Source organism: Triplophysa dalaica, chromosome 11 (assembly GCF_015846415.1).
Source record: "Triplophysa dalaica isolate WHDGS20190420 chromosome 11, ASM1584641v1, whole genome shotgun sequence".
Taxonomy (NCBI): domain Eukaryota; kingdom Metazoa; phylum Chordata; class Actinopteri; order Cypriniformes; family Nemacheilidae; genus Triplophysa; species Triplophysa dalaica.
This window is the reverse complement of record NC_079552.1, coordinates 22,076,036-22,096,030: the sequence shown is the minus strand read 5'-3', so window position 1 is coordinate 22,096,030 and position 19,995 is coordinate 22,076,036. Positions and strand designations below refer to the sequence as shown.

At 43.0% G+C, this 19,995-nt stretch overlaps 1 protein-coding gene across 1 annotated transcript in view; it reads right to left on the bottom strand.

The window, feature by feature from the left end:
• LOC130431865 (calcium uptake protein 1, mitochondrial) overlaps window positions 1-19,995 on the bottom strand; it is a 56,936-nt gene that overhangs the window by 16,004 nt on the left and 20,937 nt on the right. Inside the window, exon 5 of the mRNA XM_056761084.1 lies at window positions 8,420-8,463. Coding sequence (XP_056617062.1) covers window positions 8,420-8,463 — 44 coding nt within the window. The remainder of the gene's footprint in view (window positions 1-8,419; window positions 8,464-19,995) is intronic.

Genomic DNA, 19,995 nt, shown 5'->3' with positions numbered 1-19,995 from the left:
ACCAGTGTTATATATTGTGTTCAGTTGAGTACTTACAATATATCAGACGTTTCCCACTATTTGTAAATCCTGAGAAATGCGCCTGTCAATGGCGTCATATCAAAGTTATCAGAGACACTAGATGGAAAGCCTGTAACCTTCAGCGGAATGCAGGAGACTAGAGGCTGTTATATGATTGGCTGAGGTGCCTCATGATTTGTGTGACCCGTTACGCTTTCTCCAGACCTTGCATCTCCCTAATAACAGAGTCTCTGGTGTTGCCCTCGGTTTCTGCTTTTACTTCCATAGAAACCATGACAACATAGTATTACCTTGTAGCATCTATCCATCAACTATCTTGTTTTGCGCAGTCGTTATGTAGCACAATTATTCTTAACTGTTTCCAGATGGTACTGTTAACAAAGACATACGAGTTAACCAAATGACCCAAAAAGAGCTTGAGACAAGAAGATATACAGTAGTCGAGAGAGATCAAAGTAGGATCAATATCGGTGCGGCATTCCCTAAATGGAGAGAGCTGCATTACAAGTTTCAACTAGACAGACACGCTCATTTTGCATGTGTTTTACTAGACAGGTGAGCAACTGGCAAGATTCCTATACTGACAGTAAACTTATGATTAAATATAAATGAATATATTTACTAAACAAGCAGTTATAGTTTTTCAATCATCTTACTGAATAGTAATAAATTAATTTGATAAATTACTCCTAATGTGTCTAATTCATTATAATGAAATAAAATTACGTCATTCATCTTGTTCATCATATGATGCATTGCACACGACTGCAATTTATAAACGAACACTTTCCTTTTCAGAATATCAGTAACTAACGGCAAGAAAGATTTTATCCCTTTTGTGATCAGATTTTCAAATGTTCAGTAATGGGTCAATGCCCACACCCAACAATACAACCACATGAGCGATAATACATCACTGTATGTGCCTCAGAAAAAAGAGAGAGCAAGAGAGAGGACATGAAGGGTTGTTTTTCATAAACACACACAGCTGGTGAATAAGAAAATATTTCACATACAAAACAAACCATATGCAAATATTAAATGTCAGCTACAACCCAATAACAAAGCCAAACAAAGCTCCATATGGACAACACGCCTGTGGGACTTTAGAGAAAGCCACTGTGCACACAGACTACACGCATTCAAGCTAACATTACAAATGTCAAATAAACACGTTCACACATACGCTTTGTTGTTTGTGCGTGTATTGTGTTTCTGTGTCTCACATCATATCATTGTTCTAGTGCTTGCTGATTATTTCTCCACAATAAAGCTAGAGATGGACATATGGCTCTATACTAAATTTGGTAAAAAAGAATATAAAGAATTCCAATTTTGAGGTGTCTACACAACACAACACTTCTATATTTTCCAATAAAGGCACCTGTTTACACTGAAAGGTCACGATAAGGTCATCCACAGGACATCAAACTGGTTTCAATGGACGGAGTACCATCAGCATCCCACACATATCAAACTCCACCCCCTCCCACCCACCCATTCATCACGATCACATGATTACAATGACATCACAGTACTGTACCTAGCAGCACCTGCAGGAATTCATATCACAAACAATCATAAACTTTCTTCCAAAGTTAGTCAACTCATGCTGTGTGCTTGTTCATGCAGGGCCAGTGAGAGATTAAAAGAAACGGTGCACGTGTTCCTAGGTCAAGAGCAAATTTAGTTGTCACCGTGCACAGGCAGGGGGCGCCAACTCTATCCTGTCCCACTAGCAGCCTGTCCTGCAGCCAGTCAGTCGCAGGCATGCAGCACAGGGCATGCACAGAGAACTAAAGCGCAGGCACAGGTCTTCACTTCCAACAGAGAGAAAGAAAGAGAGAGACAGAAGGAACGTTCATCTTTTTGAGTTGCCAGAGATACAAAACTCATCAATATCGCACCAGGTATATGCGAAAAAAAAGTGTGCTTCCAAAGTGATCTGGACAGTTTGAAGGCCCACTGAAATGCATACGCATTAATGTTATGTCCAATTAGGGCTTGTGTACTGAATGGCTCCTCCCCTTTCTAAAATAGCCAAAGTGATTAGTTTACCCTATAGTATGGAATCAACTAAGAAGCTAAAATGATGTCATAAAAATTTGTATTGGTGAAAGAGAGAGACTGTACGTTTTGAATGACTAAACCTTCTAAATGGGAATTTTTTCTTAAAGGGATAGTTTCATCATTTAATAACTCTCATGCGGTTCAAAACCTGTATATGACTCTTTCTTATGTGGATCACACAGGGTATATTTTGTCTAATTGGCTATTTGTTCATACAATGGAAGTCAATGATGTCCGATGTTGTTTGGTTACCGACGTTCTTCAAAATATCTTCTTTGGTGTCATACAGGTTTGGAATAACATGATGGCGAACAAATGATGGTAGAACTTGGAATTAATTCCAATAAGGCTAGTCCGTAAACCTCCGATAGGCTCTATGCCATATTACATTGGACCTGAATGAAAGCAAGGCTGTGACTGAGTCTGCAGATTTTCAATTTGTCACGTTCATTGTTGTGTCTTAAATACATTGGTAATTAGAAGCAAGTATCCACCAATTATGTGTAAACACGTTTCATGCAAATGACATTCTGTGTGTCTACAGTATTAAGCCAACATGTACGGATGGATGACTAGTCTGATCCCCTCACTGTGCTGCATTATTCATGTGCATATGCATTTTCACATGCATGCACAGATGAACAGGCGCTCTTGCTTTATCTGTAGGTCAAACAAATGGAGAATCTCGATGCTCAATAATTCAACGTGGAGAGGCGACAGCTGGCTTTCCTCCACACTGTACAAAACAAGCCCTACTGCACATGTGCAAACAATAGACTTGGGTGCTGGTAATAAAGAGCGCGTGGGCAGAATCTTCTAGATCGATTGAGATTAATATGAAGTAACGTGCACAAGTAACGTCTTGTACAAGCGGTGTTTCGTTGAGTATGCACATACTGTAAGGCTGAGGCTCTAGCCTGACGGATCATGCACTGTGTGTGTGTGTGTTGGGGTGTGCCTTGTTTAACTATTGAGTGAAGATCAATACCGCACACTTACCACTGTTTACCTCATCCCTAAAGGTGATGAGCGTCATTTGTTAACTACAAATAAGACACTCCCTCATAGGTGGATTTACCTGAAAAGCAACATTTTGGTTCTATTAAAAATTGTGTTTATGCACATCATCACAGAACTGTTGTTTCAACCAATAGGGCGAGTTTGGGGCAGGGCTATTTGTTTTGTTATGAACAATAGCAGACTGGGGGAAAACCTGTTTGTCTTTGTCCTCACAGTTTTATTTGGTGTTGCTATTGGTGCAAAAAATTAACAGCCGATTTAAGACACGTTCAAGCATGTCAGCCATCCGCAGCAAAACAAACCCAAGAAGTTATGTGTTAAACGTGAATGCCTGGTGCGTATGACGAAACAGAAAAGACACTAGATGCCACGTCTGGCACAGAGACATCTGATCCAGGACGATATTCTCTCTAGTAGTACAAACTCTATCAGCTTCTCTGCTATGCTCTCTGTGAAAATGCACCGTCAGTAGAAAAGCAGTTTTACTTTTCCTCAATTCAAATCTCTTTTCTGCTGATCTCAAGTTCTCTTCCGCTCATCTGGCCGTGTCCGCAAGTTTTATTACCCATCCAGTGATTTTTAATGAAATTTAGAGCCATTTAATGCATTGTTTGGCCAGAGCTCCGCGCTCGGGAACTCCAGCGGACTTTCACTCTGACAACTCAAGAAGATTGAGAAAGCAGGAGAAGAAGACAGAGGAGAGGTCTAGAGAAGTTTTCAGTAGCTAAAGAAGCTAAATCACGCTTGTACACGCATACGCAGACCCATGCAGCTTGACACACGCCCCATACCTGCCAGAAGTCCTGCAGAGAGGGAGGGGCGCACAGAAAGGGGGAGAGGGTTCCAAGGGGGGATGGAGAGGTAAAGAGATGGCAGAAAAAAGAATGACGGGTTTCATTGGTTAGATGGGAGGCACGAAAGAGCCGAGAGCACAAATTAATAACAGTCAACACAACAACACGATGGTGTCACATCCCTAAAAAGTGAAAACAATAATGTAGGACATCTTGAGACCTGGAGGAACAATGAGTATGTGTGTTAAGTGAGACATAGAAAGGATGGAACATTGATATACAATTTATACATTTTCATACAAATACGGATTCAACATTCATATCAGAGCTGGGGAACTTAACCTACCTGACAAAAAGTGTAAGATGTTTTAAAAAGTGTCACTATTTTAATAATTCTATGTTTAATATTAATGTTATATTAATATCCCCTTAGACATAAGAAAAGCTAATATTTATAATATATATTTTTAAGAATCATCCCCAATCGTCATTATTTAATTGGGGGAAAATATCCTATTCTTACCACTAAAGCATTTATGAACAATATGAAAGTAGCTTTAATTTAATGTAATTCTAACATAAAGGGATAGTTCACCCGAAAATGAAAATTCATAATTCACTCACCCTCAAATCGTTCCAAAACAATATAGATGTCTTTTGTTCGGCTGAACACAAAGGAAGATATTTGGAAGAATGTCAGTAACTAAACCGATCTTATGCCCCATTTACTGCCAGAGTAGGGAAAATAAATACTATGGGAGTCAATGGGAGATGATATCTGTTTGATTACTGACATTTTTCCAAATATCTTCCTTTGTGTTTAGCGGAACAAAGACATTTATATAGGTTTGAAACAATCTGAGGGTGAGTTATTGATTTTTGGGTAAACTATCCCTTTAATGTAATGTAATTCTACTTTTTAATGGTACACATTGTTTCAAAGCAGCATTATATTAAAAAAAGCTTTAATTAACTTACCAAATAGTTTACTTTAATAGCTTACCTTACAACCCCTCAGTGAGCAGCCAAATCTCTTATTAACATCTTTCATTGCATTTAATTTACTCGGATTTAAAGTCTATGCATTGCAGTATTTCTACTGCCATTAATTTAATTTACATACGTTTTACAGTAATGATAATCTAATTAAACCCACCACTGAGAATAATGAAAAGTAAAAAGTCTGCGCACATTACATTTAACAAGTTTTAGGTGGAAAAAGTGCCTTATTGATATGAAAATATGCCACAATGAAAAATTGCATGTTACTTGTATATTAACTACATTTAATGAGTAAGTTGTCTCGTGAAACATTTCAAATAAGCTTCCCCAAAACTGAATGTCAAAAAGCAGAAAAACACCCGTGCACATTAAAAGTGGACAGAAGTGAGCGCACAAACTTCCTTTTCTCACACACAACCAGATTTAGCTGTGAAAATCACACTTGCAAAGCACCAGCTGCGATGACCTGCAAATGAATGTTGATGTATGATAAACACGAAGGTTAAAAGTGATGATGTGTTCACATTCTCACAACACAAAACAATTACACACCAGTGTTTATTAGCAAAGCACACTCGTGTGCTTAAAATACTCTTCCTGGAATTATTTCATAAAATCTAGACTTTAGTGGCTAATGGCGACGAGGAAGAAGAGAGAACGGTTAAGATGGTCCCAACAGTCCTGCCGGGAGACAGTATACTGTAGAGTAATCCAAGAGCAAAATCAGATGGAATAGAAAAGGAGAAATATAGAAATGTTTTCCACATCCTTCTGGCTGAGAACCTTCAGATAAAACAAACAGAGAAGTGTAAATAAACTAGAAGGAAAATTGAAAGCGGGAGAGGGTGTATATCACACAACATGGAGGATTTAATGGGGAAATAACACAAAGGATGTAGTAAGGGTTGGGCGCTATGACTAAGAATCTGTTTCATGTTACGAGAAATTTAACGGTAATAATCAAAATCACAGTACCACAGATATTGTGTAAAAATAAGCTCAGGATATTGTTATCTGTGCACTCAATCTGTCTGGTTTCCTCACGTGAAGCATCTCACTTGGTCAAAAATGCAAAGCGATGCACGCGAGTTAGCCACAGCCACAAATTGACGCTAAGGTGTGTACCATTATACCGCCCAACCCTCGAATGTAGTGCTACATTCAGATAGGCACTGTAGGGTGACTACTGGGGAAGTAGGCAAAAAGCCTCTTACATACAAATACATTTTTTTCAGCGAGCAGCCAATTATATTTCTAATATTTCACTCAATTAAAGTACATTTTTCGCCAAAATCTAACTTCTGGCTCAACCAATGGCGCTCTGGCAGGACTTGTTGGAAACAATACATTTGTGCAGTTCCGCGTCATTTGGCGTTATTTTGGAGCAAGTGTCCAACCCTGAATGTATTAAACCACCAAATCTTTTTTACCTGGTTCGATTAGCTGTTGGATTTTAACCCTGAGAAACTGAAGAATGTTTCAGCTTCTGGCCAGAGGCTGATTTACGGTGTGGTGTGTTCAACCAACTCATTCCTATTAATGTATTAAATAGTCCCATAAAGTGTGTAGAAACAGCACAAACACAGATTAGGTGACCAACCTAATACAAAGATCAGTCATATGTTCAAGGTACACCTGTACTTTATATTAGAGGTCTTCACGGGTCCACTTAGATCCGAAAACCCGAGGTCCGACCCAAGAACTGGCGGGTTCAGATTTAAAAGATTCACGGGTGCCTCGGACCCTGGTCGGGTATAATATCAGTGTCTTTGTGTCTCGGGTAATTTAAAATAAATATGTTTTTGCTGAAAAGACCCGAGAAGACCCAAACCGGCCCATCCATAAAAAGTGCGTCCCTGGTGTGTGCGTGCAGTTGCCATTGCCAACCTCCTCTTGCGACATCATGTGGCTGGATGGTAGACTAATTTACGTGAGCCAGACCTGTCAATCAAGAAAACTGGATCAAGCTGCGTCATACTGTTTTGAGTTTTCTGTTACACCATTTGCCAGAGTTGCCGATTCCATCAAGAGGAGCAACAATTTATTGACCTGTCAGTTTCATTTTTATTGACTTTTTTCATATCCACTGGTTCCAACTGAAAGACGAATTCTGAAATCCAAACACTACTAAGCGTAAATGAAATGACATTAAATGGAGCAGCGAGCCGAACTGGTTAGCAGGCCACTGGGATATGTTTCTGTAACCTATACCTCGAATGGTCAGGCTAGTGAGTGAGGGGGCTGCAGACACACATACATCAAAGACGTTTACATTCGGGTCCAGCTGGGTCGGACCCGGGTCATACTTTACTGGGCTGTCTCGAATCGGGTCTTTCTTTAAAAAAAAATGTATGCACATCGGGTTCGGGTAAAAAGTGTTCATTTTGGGTCAGGTGAAGATCTTTGGACCAGAGAAGACTTCTACTTTACATGCACAAGGATCATTTGAAATATCCGGCTGACAGCATCTGATCTGCATGAACTTCCATTCTAAAAACAGATCTCCGTTTAACTGGGGTCTCTGAGAAACTTGGGGTCTTTGAGACCTCAGCTAAAACACAGGGGTAGAAAACTGTAGGTTCACTCAAAATTGTAAATTCTGTCATCATTTTCTCACGTTCGAGTTCCAAATCTGTATAAATGTCTTTGTTCTGATCCACACAGAGAAAGATATTTGGAAGAATGCTTATAACCAGATAGATTTTGCCCCCCATTGACTAACATAGTAGTAAAAAGTACAATGGTAGTCAAAAGTGCCCCAGAACTGTTGGCTTCCCTACATTCTTCAAAATATTTTCTTTTGTGTTCAACAGAATAATAAAAATGATAGAGTAATTTTTTCTACAATGGGAGTCAATGGGGGCAAAATCTGTCTTGTTATAAGCATTCTTCCAAATATATTTCTCTGTATTCATAAGAACAAAGATAATTATAAAGAGTTGTAACAACTCGAATGCGAGTAAAATGATGAGAGGAATTACATTTTTGGGTGAAGTATCCCTTTAATTGCAAAAAAAAAACATAAACAATGGCTATAAATATCGGCAGAAACTGCAAGCTGTCATCTGCCATTCAAAAAGCCACATATTTTAAAATGGAAATGGAAAAAAAAAAGTTTAGTGAAGCAAGGACAGACATGTTTAAAGATCCCCCCGGCGGGGGAGTATTTTAAAAACGGTAACCTAGAGACATGTTAAGAACAAAGAGCAGAGATGATACTGCAAGGCAAGAGTTGGCACATGACAGAAAATACAGAACACAAAAGGACAGCTGTCCCTGATGAGGTCATTTGCAAAACCGTTTAAGAGCACAAAGAGTTTTCCTGATCAACTGTAAAAGAGAGAACGTCTTAAAATGAGCTCAGAAGAATCTACAGTGGACGAGATTCTGTGGAGAGAGACTTTATGATGACTGAATAACAACAAATGGCTCCATCCTGCGTCATTCTATCGAGCTGCACAATGGCAGAGTAAAATTCATTCCCACTCACTCGCCCACATCTCAGTGCTTACCTTTCCATCATAGCGTTTCACCACAAACTGATCCAGACCAAGGTCTGTGAGGATGGAGAGAGGGAGAGAGAGAGAGAGAGAGAGAGAGTGAGAGAGAGAGAGAGAGAGAGAGAGAGAGAAGGTCAAACACAATGGCTAACAAACAAAAATACTTTACTAACAATCAAATATTTAATAACATTCACAATTGACTTTTCTCTCACGCCACCCTGGATGAATTTTTTTATCGATCCAGTCACTATGCATTATGGGATTGCCATCTCAACAACAGAAAAACATTTCATGCTGCCTTGAAATTCTGTCAAATAAAGATGAAAACTGGGAACATTTGCCTTAGGTTTGCATTTATGATGTCTTAAATGACGATCTGCGTAAAGTTTTGAATCAGAGTTTTTTATCACACATAAATAGGCCTATTTGTGAATGCATCTCACTTGTGACTTTAGCATTTAGACGTCCTTACAGGAACTAGGCCATTACTGACGTGTTCGAGTGATTAATATAAGCTATTACACCCTCATTTCCATTTTAGAGAGTGCCCAAATAAATGCCAGAATCATTGAGCATCCAGTCGTTCCAACATTAATCTTGTCTAACAACAGAGGGCTTAGTTTAATATTAAGGGTCAGTGGGCTGAATTAAGCCGAACGGAATCTGTGTCTGATCTGCGGTCAGATTCGCTCTGTACTTTCCTCTTTAGTTTCTAAAAGATTGAAGGGCACGTTGACCCCTAACTAGATTCTTAAAATAGCTGGTATATGGGTTCAGAATATGAAATTCAAAAACAGCTTACTGGTAGCTTCATGCTAATGCTCATAGCATAATTGAAATACATTAAGTTAGGAAAAATAAAAACAATACTTTTCATGTACTAAGAATGAGGTAATGAAAATAAATTTGGAGACATTTTCCAGAAACACTGGTTTGGACAATCAGATAGAAGAGTCAGGCTGACTCCCACTTTCCACTTCACGTGACATGAACTGCTTTTGAGCCGAGCGTATCTCTCCAATTCTGCCGCTGAAACGAGGATGAATTATGGAACAGCTTTCCTCGCAGCTAGATGAATAATAAATTTTATGTTCACTTCCCTTCTCTTTCTCCCTAAAGGGAAGCCAGACTCTTTAAAGTTATTTAACTGCCATCACAGGCCTTGGTAGCAAGCTGTGTGTGTCCTGCCATCCCATCCACAAATGCAAAATTAAAAGCCTAATTTCTTCAAAATAACAGTGAAGATACTGTGTTCCTACAATGAATGATACTACAAATGAATGACACAACACATCTAAACAACAGTAAGTGGTATTCTTTAAACCACAGCAGTGCTTTGTGATGAATTTATGAAAATTCCCATGTTACTGCACACCTCATATAGCCTAAAAGCTCCTTCAGAAAACAATTATTTATTCACTATTGTTTGAGTTTGTCACCCAGAGGCCAATGAAGAATACAGAAGAACTCTTTATTCAAGCTCAACCAGCCAGTAAAGTCTTATAAAGCCATTCGGCTAGGACGAGAGCCCATGAATTGGCATCCAACTCATGCCATTTTCTACTCAGTTTTTGCTGAACTCACTTCGTGTCTGCAGTCCAATACACAAACTCTGAGAGAGTACTATTTATCATCTTTGTGTAGTCTCCAAACGTTTGTTATTCATTTTAAAGCATATAATGATGAAATACTTGCTGCATAATAGTGCATGAGTAACAAGGGTCATTTTTTAAATGTGTTTATGGTGCTTTTTAATCATTATAAATCTTGACATCCAAGTCTCTATTCGCAGTACACTTGTACATTTCATTGTAAGGAAAAGATGAGCCCATTTGTCAAGTTGAACTATTGCGTTATGGAGAAATAAGATCATTCATATTCTGCAGATGCTTTTATCCAAAGTGACTAAAAGTGAATTCAGGGTACATTTTCTCAGTATGTGCGTTTTCTCATAATCAAATCAATACACTTTGAGCTTTAGCAATTTAAAGTTTAAAGTTTTTAAAAGCAAAAAATAACACACAATATAAGGCAGGTAAAATGACAGATAAGGGGAGACTGACTAGAGAGACAGGTTTTCATTAGGTGTCAATTTGGTATTACTTCAAACTATGTAAATCATTCAGAAAAAGCAAGTATGACGGATCAACCCTATGCCCTTCACTAAACACAACCGCACCGAGGTGAAGCAAAAACATATGAATACAATCGTAAATATTCATGTAAATCTGCCACCAATGAGGTATATGCACACGGAGCGATTACGTCCTTCCGCTTAAATCTATGCCACTTCTGTTACATCCGGCGCCATAGGGAACAATGTGTTTCTCTTCAGGATGCACATAGGATTACGGTCAACAACGTGAGTCTAATTATTCAAACACTTCGCCATACATAGACAACCAAAAAAGAGAAGCACTTCAGGCTGTCTGTTTCAAGGTACATGAACAAATAAGAAAAAAGCGAAGTGAACTTTTGCACTTACTAGAGCCATGATCACAGAGGCACTTAACAATGCTCACCCGTAGTGCAGTCGGTTCGCCGAATTTGATAAGTTTTCTTACTAAACACATCCTTATCACTTGGTGAAAATCCCCTTAGGGCTACAAGAGCGGAAGTGACCTAGCTGGCAGCGATTTTAGCGGAAGTACGTCACCGTCCCGTGTGCATATATCGTATTTGCTTTGTTGAAAGGGCTCAGGATAGATCTCAGGTGTGCTGAGGTGGGCAGTATGTATTCACAGCCGGTCATCTCCACTATTCCTTTATTTAGACTTCAACAAAAGAAGATAAGAGTTCCTTATTAAAAAGAAGGATATGCCAGAACATTGTGCGATTCTAGTAAAAATACGCCCCCAAAGTCCTTATTTAGTGGGTCTTTTCTAATATCCACTGTGCTGTAATAGCGTCCATTTTTCTTTACATGGTCTTCCTGACAGCGCTTGTGCTAATGGCAAATCTAAATTTACAGCATTACAGAAAACCACAGCACAAGGTGATTTCCCCAACCAATCAAAGCATTGACTTTAAATCTTCATCTAAACAAAAATGAAAACGATTGGTTGATAGTAATGTTGTTCCAGGCGCTTCCTCAAAGGACACACCAAAAGGAAGTTTGTACCCTTCAAACTTTAATGATCTGTCTACAGAAATGATATTACAGGACCAGCAAAAGCTCTTTTCTGTACTTGTGTTATTCACACAGTTGTGTAATTCATACAAAAATGTGTTACCTTATTGATGTGCGTTATCAAGTTCATCATGTAAATTATTATAATGCACTATTTAAAACACTATTTAGTGGGTACTTGTGCAAAATTGAACTTAAAGCGTGTATGCTTTCACAATTTTACTACCATCATCTCTAAACATACAACAGCTGCTTTTCTGAATCACTGCCCCAGTGGATTTAATGGATTTAGACAAAACCTTCCTTTAACCAACGCAATGTCTAAATATACAGAATTCCAGGTTCAACAAACTGAGGCTTAAACACTCATTTGTATACCAAGAAATATGTTTGGTTGAGTTGAACAAGATATCCAAGCAAAAATCTAATTTTTAAGATGTGACTGTAATGGAAAAATTTGTGATGGTGTGAAGGTTTGGTACATGTTGTTTATGTATGGTAATGTACTGTTAAGATTGTTTGGTGTATGTTTATGTTTCTGTAGATGTCGACGGTTTTGTCATGCAAGGGAAATTTCAGAGTCGTCTTACAATAGAGTATATTATCATATCATATATCATGCCAAGGGTTTAAAGGAGGATAAAATTGTAACAAGAGCTTGAATTTCATATGACAGCGGCACCTGTCTGTAGCTGAACATGATTCTTCACTAAGGCCGTGTTCACACTTGACTTCTTTTTTGACAATAAAAAGTTGACAATGGCACTTTTTTAGTTCAAAAAACGCTTTCAGCATTGTGGTTACAAATAGCAGCCGGCAATGTTCACAGATAGCATTTGTCCACGATGGCAGCTTAGAAAGACAGGCTTCATAGGCAGCATAACGGAAGTCTATTTGAATTATATACAGAGAGCGTCTTTGCAATTACCAATCACATAATTAGAGACTACTTTCTCTACTAATTTCTCGCTGGAAATGCAATCAGAAGTTGAAAATGAAATGTACATTTACACAAAACTATGCTCCAACTGGCGTTTCGGCCACCGTTATTTTTTTAGCTTGAGCCTTCTCGACCAATCACGTTCCTCGCATGTTGTTACGGAAACGACAGGTCTTTGTCATTGGTTAGCTGTGAAAAAGGTGCTTGGAGTTGAACTTTTTCAACCTCAAAAGAAACTCTGAGCTGGCGTTTAAAAAAGCGTTCTGAACTTTTTGAAAACATTGTTTACTCCATAGGATTATAATGTAAAACAGACGTTAGTAGCTTTAAAGAAGAAGTCAAGTGTGAACACGGCCTAATGTGTTAGACACATGACGTACAGTAATCACATATCACGGCTTAAACGCACACAGGAACGGACTCACAGACTCAGAAGTCATTCAGCTAGAGCTAGAGGCCAGTGGCTATGAGTGTATTTATGTGCGTGCCAAGCTCGCAGCTATTTACAGATATAGAAACAAGGCCCAGCAGGAACTGATATGTGTTTGTGTTTATGAGTGTGTGTAGATACAGGGTTGTGTGCCAATCAGAACTGAACTGAGAATCCTATGCCATACGAGAAAATCTAAATCTGTTTGGTAGTTAAGCATTGAACTTATTTGGAAAACATGTCTACTTAGAAAAATGTGCTTTGTACAGGAGTAAAAAACAAGCAGATAATTATTTAAAGGTCTCCTCATACAACCACTTTCAACAAGTTGGTATGATTTATTAGGGTATTCATGAAATGTCTGGAACATATTTAGCTTAAAAAAACTCAATGGCTACAGTTGTGTTCAAAATTATTCAACCCCCACTGAAATTGATTGTTTTGGTCGGTTTGACATTGATTATGATCATTCAGTCATCCTGCTTACAATTAAATCAAAGAGGCACGTGTAGGTCAGACAAATATAACATAACATTTATAATGAAATAACCTCAAATGTCTTTTCTGAGCTCACATCATTATCAGTTTTATTCAACCCCAAGTGACATTCAATCTTAGTACTTAGTACAACATCCTTTTATAGTTATAACAGCTTTTTAAACGTGAAGCATAGCTTGACACAAGTGTCTTGCAGCGATCTACGGGTATCTTCGCCCATTCATCATGGGCAAAAGCCTCCAGGTTCAGTCACATTCTTAGGCTTGCGCACTGCAACTGCTTTCTTTAAGTCCCACCAGAGGTTCTCAATCGGATTTAAGTCTGGTGACTGCGATGGCCATTTCAAAATGTTCCAGCCTCCGATCTGTAACCATGCTCTAGTGGACTTGGTGGTATGCTTGGATCATTGTCCTGTTGAAAGGTCCAACGTCTTTCAAGCCTCAGGTTTGTGACGGACTGCATCAGATTGTCATCCAATATCTCCTGGTACTGAAGAGAATTCATGGTACCTTTGCACACGCTGAAGCTTCCCAGTACCTGCAGAAGCAAAACCGCCCCAAAGCATGATTGACCCCGCCATGCTTCACAGTAGGCAAGGTGTTCTTTCCTTGTTCTTCCTCCTCCAAACATAGCGTTGATCCATGGGCCCAAACAGTTCTAATTTTGATTCATCAGTCCACAGAACACTATCCCAAAACTTCTGTGGTTTGTCCACATGACTTTTGCATACTGCAGTCGACTCTTCTTATTCTTTGGAGACAGCAAGGGGTGCGCCTGGGAGTTCTGGCATGGAGTCCTTCATTACGCAGGGTGCGCCGTATTGTCTGAGCAGAAACTTCAGTACCCACATCTGACAAATCTTTTCTCAGTTCCTCAGCAGTCACACGGGGACTTTTCTCCACTCTACGCTTCAGGTAGCGCACAGCAGTCGAAGTCAGCATCTTCTTTCTGCCTACGACCAGACAGCGTTTCAACAGTGCCCTTTTCCTTGAATTTGCGAATGATGCTTCCTATGGTGTCTCTTGGTATGTTTAACATCTTTGCAATCTTCTTATAGCCATTGCCCTTCCTGTGAAGTGTAATCACCTGTTCTCTTGTCTTCCTGGACCATTCTCTTGACCTCACCATGTTTGTAACCACACCAGTAAATGTCTAGAAGGAGCTGAGTATCACAGTCATTTTAAAGCTGCCTAATTGGTGCTTATTGGGCTTTATTGTTGCTCCCTGATATCCACAGGTGTTTTCATACCTGATTGAAAACACTTCATTGAACATCTGTTCTTCAGAGGGTAGTCTTTAAGGGGTTGAATAATTATGTCAATGAAGAATTCACAAAATAAACATTTACTACTGTATTACAAAACTAATTGATGTCATTTTAGTTGCATATGGTTCCTTAAGAGTCCTTGTAGGATTTCATTCTGAATACAATTACAAATGTACACTAATTCCCTAAAACCATTTACAGCATTGGGGGTTGAATAATTTTGAACACAACTGTATGTAAACAAAACCCTGGTGCCTCGTCAAAAACAGCTCTGCTCACAGTAACCCGCTTTTGTGCATGTGTCTTTAAATGATAATGAGTTACAGCGCACCCCACCCCCTCTTCTGTCCGGCTTTTCAACATACCCGTAGTATTGCTAGGGCAATTGTGACGAGCAGGCTAAGGGCCAATCAGCGTCGTCATGGAAACCAAGCAATTACGCCATACCTGTTGCTCGTCGTCAGCAGCTGAGGTGCATCAAGGGCACGCTTTATAAGCAGCAGAGGAACAGGAAGAAAGGGGGACTTGTTATCCTGAGAACCTCTTGATGACTAACCGTGTGCATGTTTCTTTGCTACAGAATCCAGCGGCTGGAAGACGAGCAGACTCTCTTGCACGATTGCCCACTCACGGATCACTCTGCACGCACGGGACTTCCACGGACCACACCACGACGGAGATAGGAGCTAATTCCCTTTGTTCACCTGCTTCACCAAATTCACGTTTGTCACTTTCAATAAATCTCCCTCCGGGACGTGTAAAATTACAGTACTGTGTCTGTTGTGCTTTCTGCCCGCACAGTTGGTGGAGAATGCGGGCATAGCACAGCACAGCTGTTAATTTCATCTGATATTTGTCCTCAGGAAAATCTCTCTCTCTCTCTCCATTTTGTCTACGGAGACAGCAACCAGTGAGATGGAAGAGCTTATCCGGCGCCTCACGGAAATATCTGCCCGACAGATGCAGGTATCCGAGCAGATGAGTCACCGACAGGAGAGATTGGAACAAATTCTCGAAGCCATGACTAGCGCCTCGTCCCAAATTCCGCTCCCGGAAGCCAGAGGTACCGCCCACCGCCATTTGACCAAGCTGACGGAGCTGGACAGCGTGGACGCTTTCCTACATACCTTTGAAGTGATAGCAACGCGGGAAGCCTGGGATAAGCGTGAGTGGGCACGGATCCTGGCACCCTTCCTGACGGGAGAAGCCCAGCAGGCCTACTATGCTCTCCAGCCGCCACAGAATGACGACTACGAAAGTCTGAAGGCTGAAATCCTTGCCCGGGTGGGGTTTATCACCAATAGCAGCCGCTCAACAATTTCATCAATGGGCGTATGATGAGCGCCGTCCAGTCCGGATCCAAGCAGCGCAGTTAGCACGATTGGGGAACCTCTGGCTGATGGCGGAGGAACCTACGGCAGCACAGGTGGCTGAAAAAATCATCATAGACCGGCTGCTGCGAGCCCTGCCACGCCGTTTCAGGCGATCCGTAGGCATGCGGAATCCCAGCTCCCTCAGAGACCTGGTCGAGGCCGTGGAATTGGCGGATGCAACGCTTGCCCGGGATGGAGGAGAGAGAGCGGTAGGCACACCCCGGAGGGGGGTTCAGGAATGGCGACTGCAGGAGGGTACCTCACGGCCCGGCAACAGACCCCCAGCCCCTACTCCACAGGATGAGCCCATGCCCACCGAGGCGCCGTCTCCAGCACCAAGGGCCTGGTTAGCAGGGTGTAGTGCACACCAAAAGTTTCCTTCCGGGGCTCCGGAACGGATGGTGCGGGTCGATGGGAAATCGATGAAAGCCGTCCTCGATTCTGGCAGCTAGGTGACTCTACTCCGCGCCGACGTCCTACCCCCAGAGAAAGAGAAGACCTCTTGGCTACCCATAACCTGTGTCCACGGGGAGACCCGAGACGTCTGGAGTTGCCTAGTCGAGATCGCCGCCAAACCTGGATCATGGCCGATAGAGGTGGGAGTCATCAAGGACTTACCGGTCCAGGTGTTGCTAGGCAGAGATTGGCCAGGATTCGACCAGCTCCTCGCTATGGCGGTGCAACCCGGCCCCAGGAAACCTAGTTATCCCCAACGTCGACGTGCACCGAGACCGAGACCGAGTCCGGAAGTAACCCAGGAGGTGAGTCGGGACCTCCGCCCTCTAACCCATTTGTTGATCTGTTTAAAGGTATAACGGAAGGAGGATCATTTGGGAAAGAACAAAGAGAAGATGACCGACTCCGACACTGCTGGAACCAGGTACGAGTGGTAGATGAGGAAATACGGATCCCGGCTCCTCATCCGACCCCATATTTCAGAATTGACAAGGGTCTGTTGTACTGTGTCGCCCAGAGACGGGGGGAGGAGAAAACCTTACTGGTGGTACCAAAGAGCAAGACTGGCATCATCATGGAGTTAGCACATGTGCATCCGATGGCAGGACACTTAGGCGCCACCAACACTGCCCAGCGCATACGCAACCGTTTCCATTGGCCTGGACTGGAAACAGAAGTGAAGAGGTTTTGCCAAAGTTGTCCGACATGCCAAAAGACGTCCCCACACCGACCCCCCCCCAGCCCTCTCATCCCATTACCCATCATAGAGGTACCCTTCTCACGGATTGGTCTGGATTTGGTGGGGCCACTGCCGAGGTCTGCCCGTGGCCATGAACATATCCTGGTGATAGTAGATTATGCCACCCGGTATCCAGAAGCTGTACCCCTCCGGAAAGCTACAACTAAGGCCATCGCGAAGGAAATGTTCATGCTGTTTAGCCGAGTGGGAATCCCGTCTGAAATTTTGACGGACCAGGGGACACCGTTCATGAACGGGGACACCGTTCATGATGGCTGACCTCTGTCACCTCTTGAAGGTAAAACATCTCCGCACGTCAGTGTACCACCCCCAGACGGATGGCCTGGTGGAAAGGTTTAACCAAACATTGAAGAGGATGCTGCGGCGAGTGGTGGCAGAGGATGGGCGCGACTGGGACCTAATGCTCCCGTATGTCCTGTTTGGGGTCAGAGAGGTACCCCAGGCATCAACAGGTTTCACCCCGTTTGAACTGTTGTTCGGTCGGCAGCCACGAGGGTTGTTAGACGTAGCTAGAGATGCTTGGGAACAACAGCCAGCCCCACACAGAAGCGTGATCGAGCACGTCCAACACATGAGGGATCGAATCGACCGGGTGATGCCCCTCGTAAGGGAGCACCTCGTAGAGGCCCAGCGCGCCCAGAAAAGGTTATATGACCGGCCCGCCCAACCCAGAGAATTCCAACCCGGAGATCGAGTGCTTATTCTGACCCCTACATCAACTTCCAAGTTCCTAGCATCCTGGAGAGGACCATGCACCATCCTGGAGAAGGTGGGGCCGGTCACATACCGGGTCCGTCAGCCGGGACGAAGAAAAGAAGAACAGCTGTACCACATAAACCTCCTTAAAAGATGGATTGCTCCGCCCCCCCAGATGGCCGCCTTCGCAGCGACAGAGGCCCCGGTACACATGGGAGAACAGCTGTCTCCCACACAAAAGACCGAGCTGAATACCCTGGTACGTCAGTTCTCAGATGTGTTTCAGGAACGGCCCGGGCAGACCCATGTCATTCAACACGAGGTACGAACACCTCCAGGAGTACTCGTCAGGCAGCGGCCCTATCGAATCCCAGAAGCTCGTCGGCTGGCTATTGAGGAGGAAGTGACCAGGATGAAAGAACTGAAGGTGATTGAACCGTCGTGTAGCCCGTGGTCTAGCCCCATTGTCATGGTCCCAAAGCCCGACGGGTCACTCCGGTTCTGCAATGACTTCCGGCGCCTCAATGAGGTTTCCAGTTTTGATAGCTATCCTATGCCCCGGGTGGATGAACTGCTGGACCGTTTGGGTAAAGCGCGCTTTATATCCACATTAGATCTTACCAAGGGCTATTGGCAGGTGCCCTTGTCACCAGAGTCAAGGGAAAAGACGGCCTTTAGCACTCCGTCAGGTCACTGGCAGTACACAGTGCTGCCGTTTGGGCTACACGGGGCACCTGCCACGTTCCAAAGAATGATGGATATTTTGCTGCGGCCCCATCAAGAATACGCTGCTGCGTACATTGATGACCTGGTCATCCATTCGGGGTGTTGGGAGGAACACTTATTGAGGCTCCGGAAGGTCTTGCTGGAGCTTAGACGAGCGGGGCTGACCGCAAACCCAAGGAAGTGTCACCTGGGTCTAGCCGAGGCACAGTATCTTGGATTTCGAGTTGGACGCGGAATGATCCAACCTCAACCCAAGAAAGTAGAGGCCGTCCAGAAGGCACCCAGGCCCACGACGAAGACCCAGGTACGTGCCTTCCTTGGGTTGGCGGGCTACTATCGATGCTTCATCCCTGCTTTCTCTACTATAGCCAGTTCCCTGACCGACCTTACCAAAAAGGGGCAGCCGGAGAAAGTACAATGGACCAAAGAGGCGGAAAGTTCATTCCAGACCCTGAAGCAAGCGCTATCGTCCTCACCAGTTCTGCATGCACCGGACTTCGGCTCCCCCTTCACCTTGCAGACGGATGCCTCTGATACTGGAATAGGAGCCGTCCTCTCACAGACCAAGGATGGTGAGGAGCATCCAGTAGTGTATATAAGCAGGAAGCTTAGCAGAGACTCGGTATGCTACCGTTGAAAAGGAGGCCCTCGCTATTAAGTGGGCAGTCCTGGAGCTGAGGTACCACCTGCTAGGCCGAAAGTTTACGTTTGTCACTGATCATGCACCGTTGGTGTGGATGTCCAAGGCCAAGGATACGAATGCTCGAGTGACCAGATGGTTCCTTGCGCTCCAGGACTTCCATTTTGAAATCCAACACCGGGCGGGGGCCTCACACGGAAATGCAGATGGATTGTCTAGGATGTGGTCAGGTTTGGTGGTAAGGTCAGGGACATTCTCCCCCCAAAACCCTTGGGACCCTCATAGGAGGAGAAGGGGTACCAGGTCGACGCTTAGGGGGGGGGAGTGTGACGAGCAGGCTAAGGGCCAATCAGCGTCGTCATGGAAACCAAGCAATTACGCCATACCTGTTGCACGTCGTCAGCAGCTGAGGTGCATCAAGGGCACGCTTTATAAGCAGCAGAGGAACAGGAAGAAAGGGGGACTTGTTATCCTGAGAACCTCTTGATGACTAACCGTGTGCATGTTTCTTTGCTACAGAATCCAGCGGCTGAAGACGAGCAGACTCTCTTGCACGATTGCCCACTCACGGATCACTCTGCACGCACGGGACTTCCACGGACCACACCACGGACGGAGATAGGAGCTAATTCCCTTTTGTTCACCTGCTTCACCAAATTCACGTTTGTC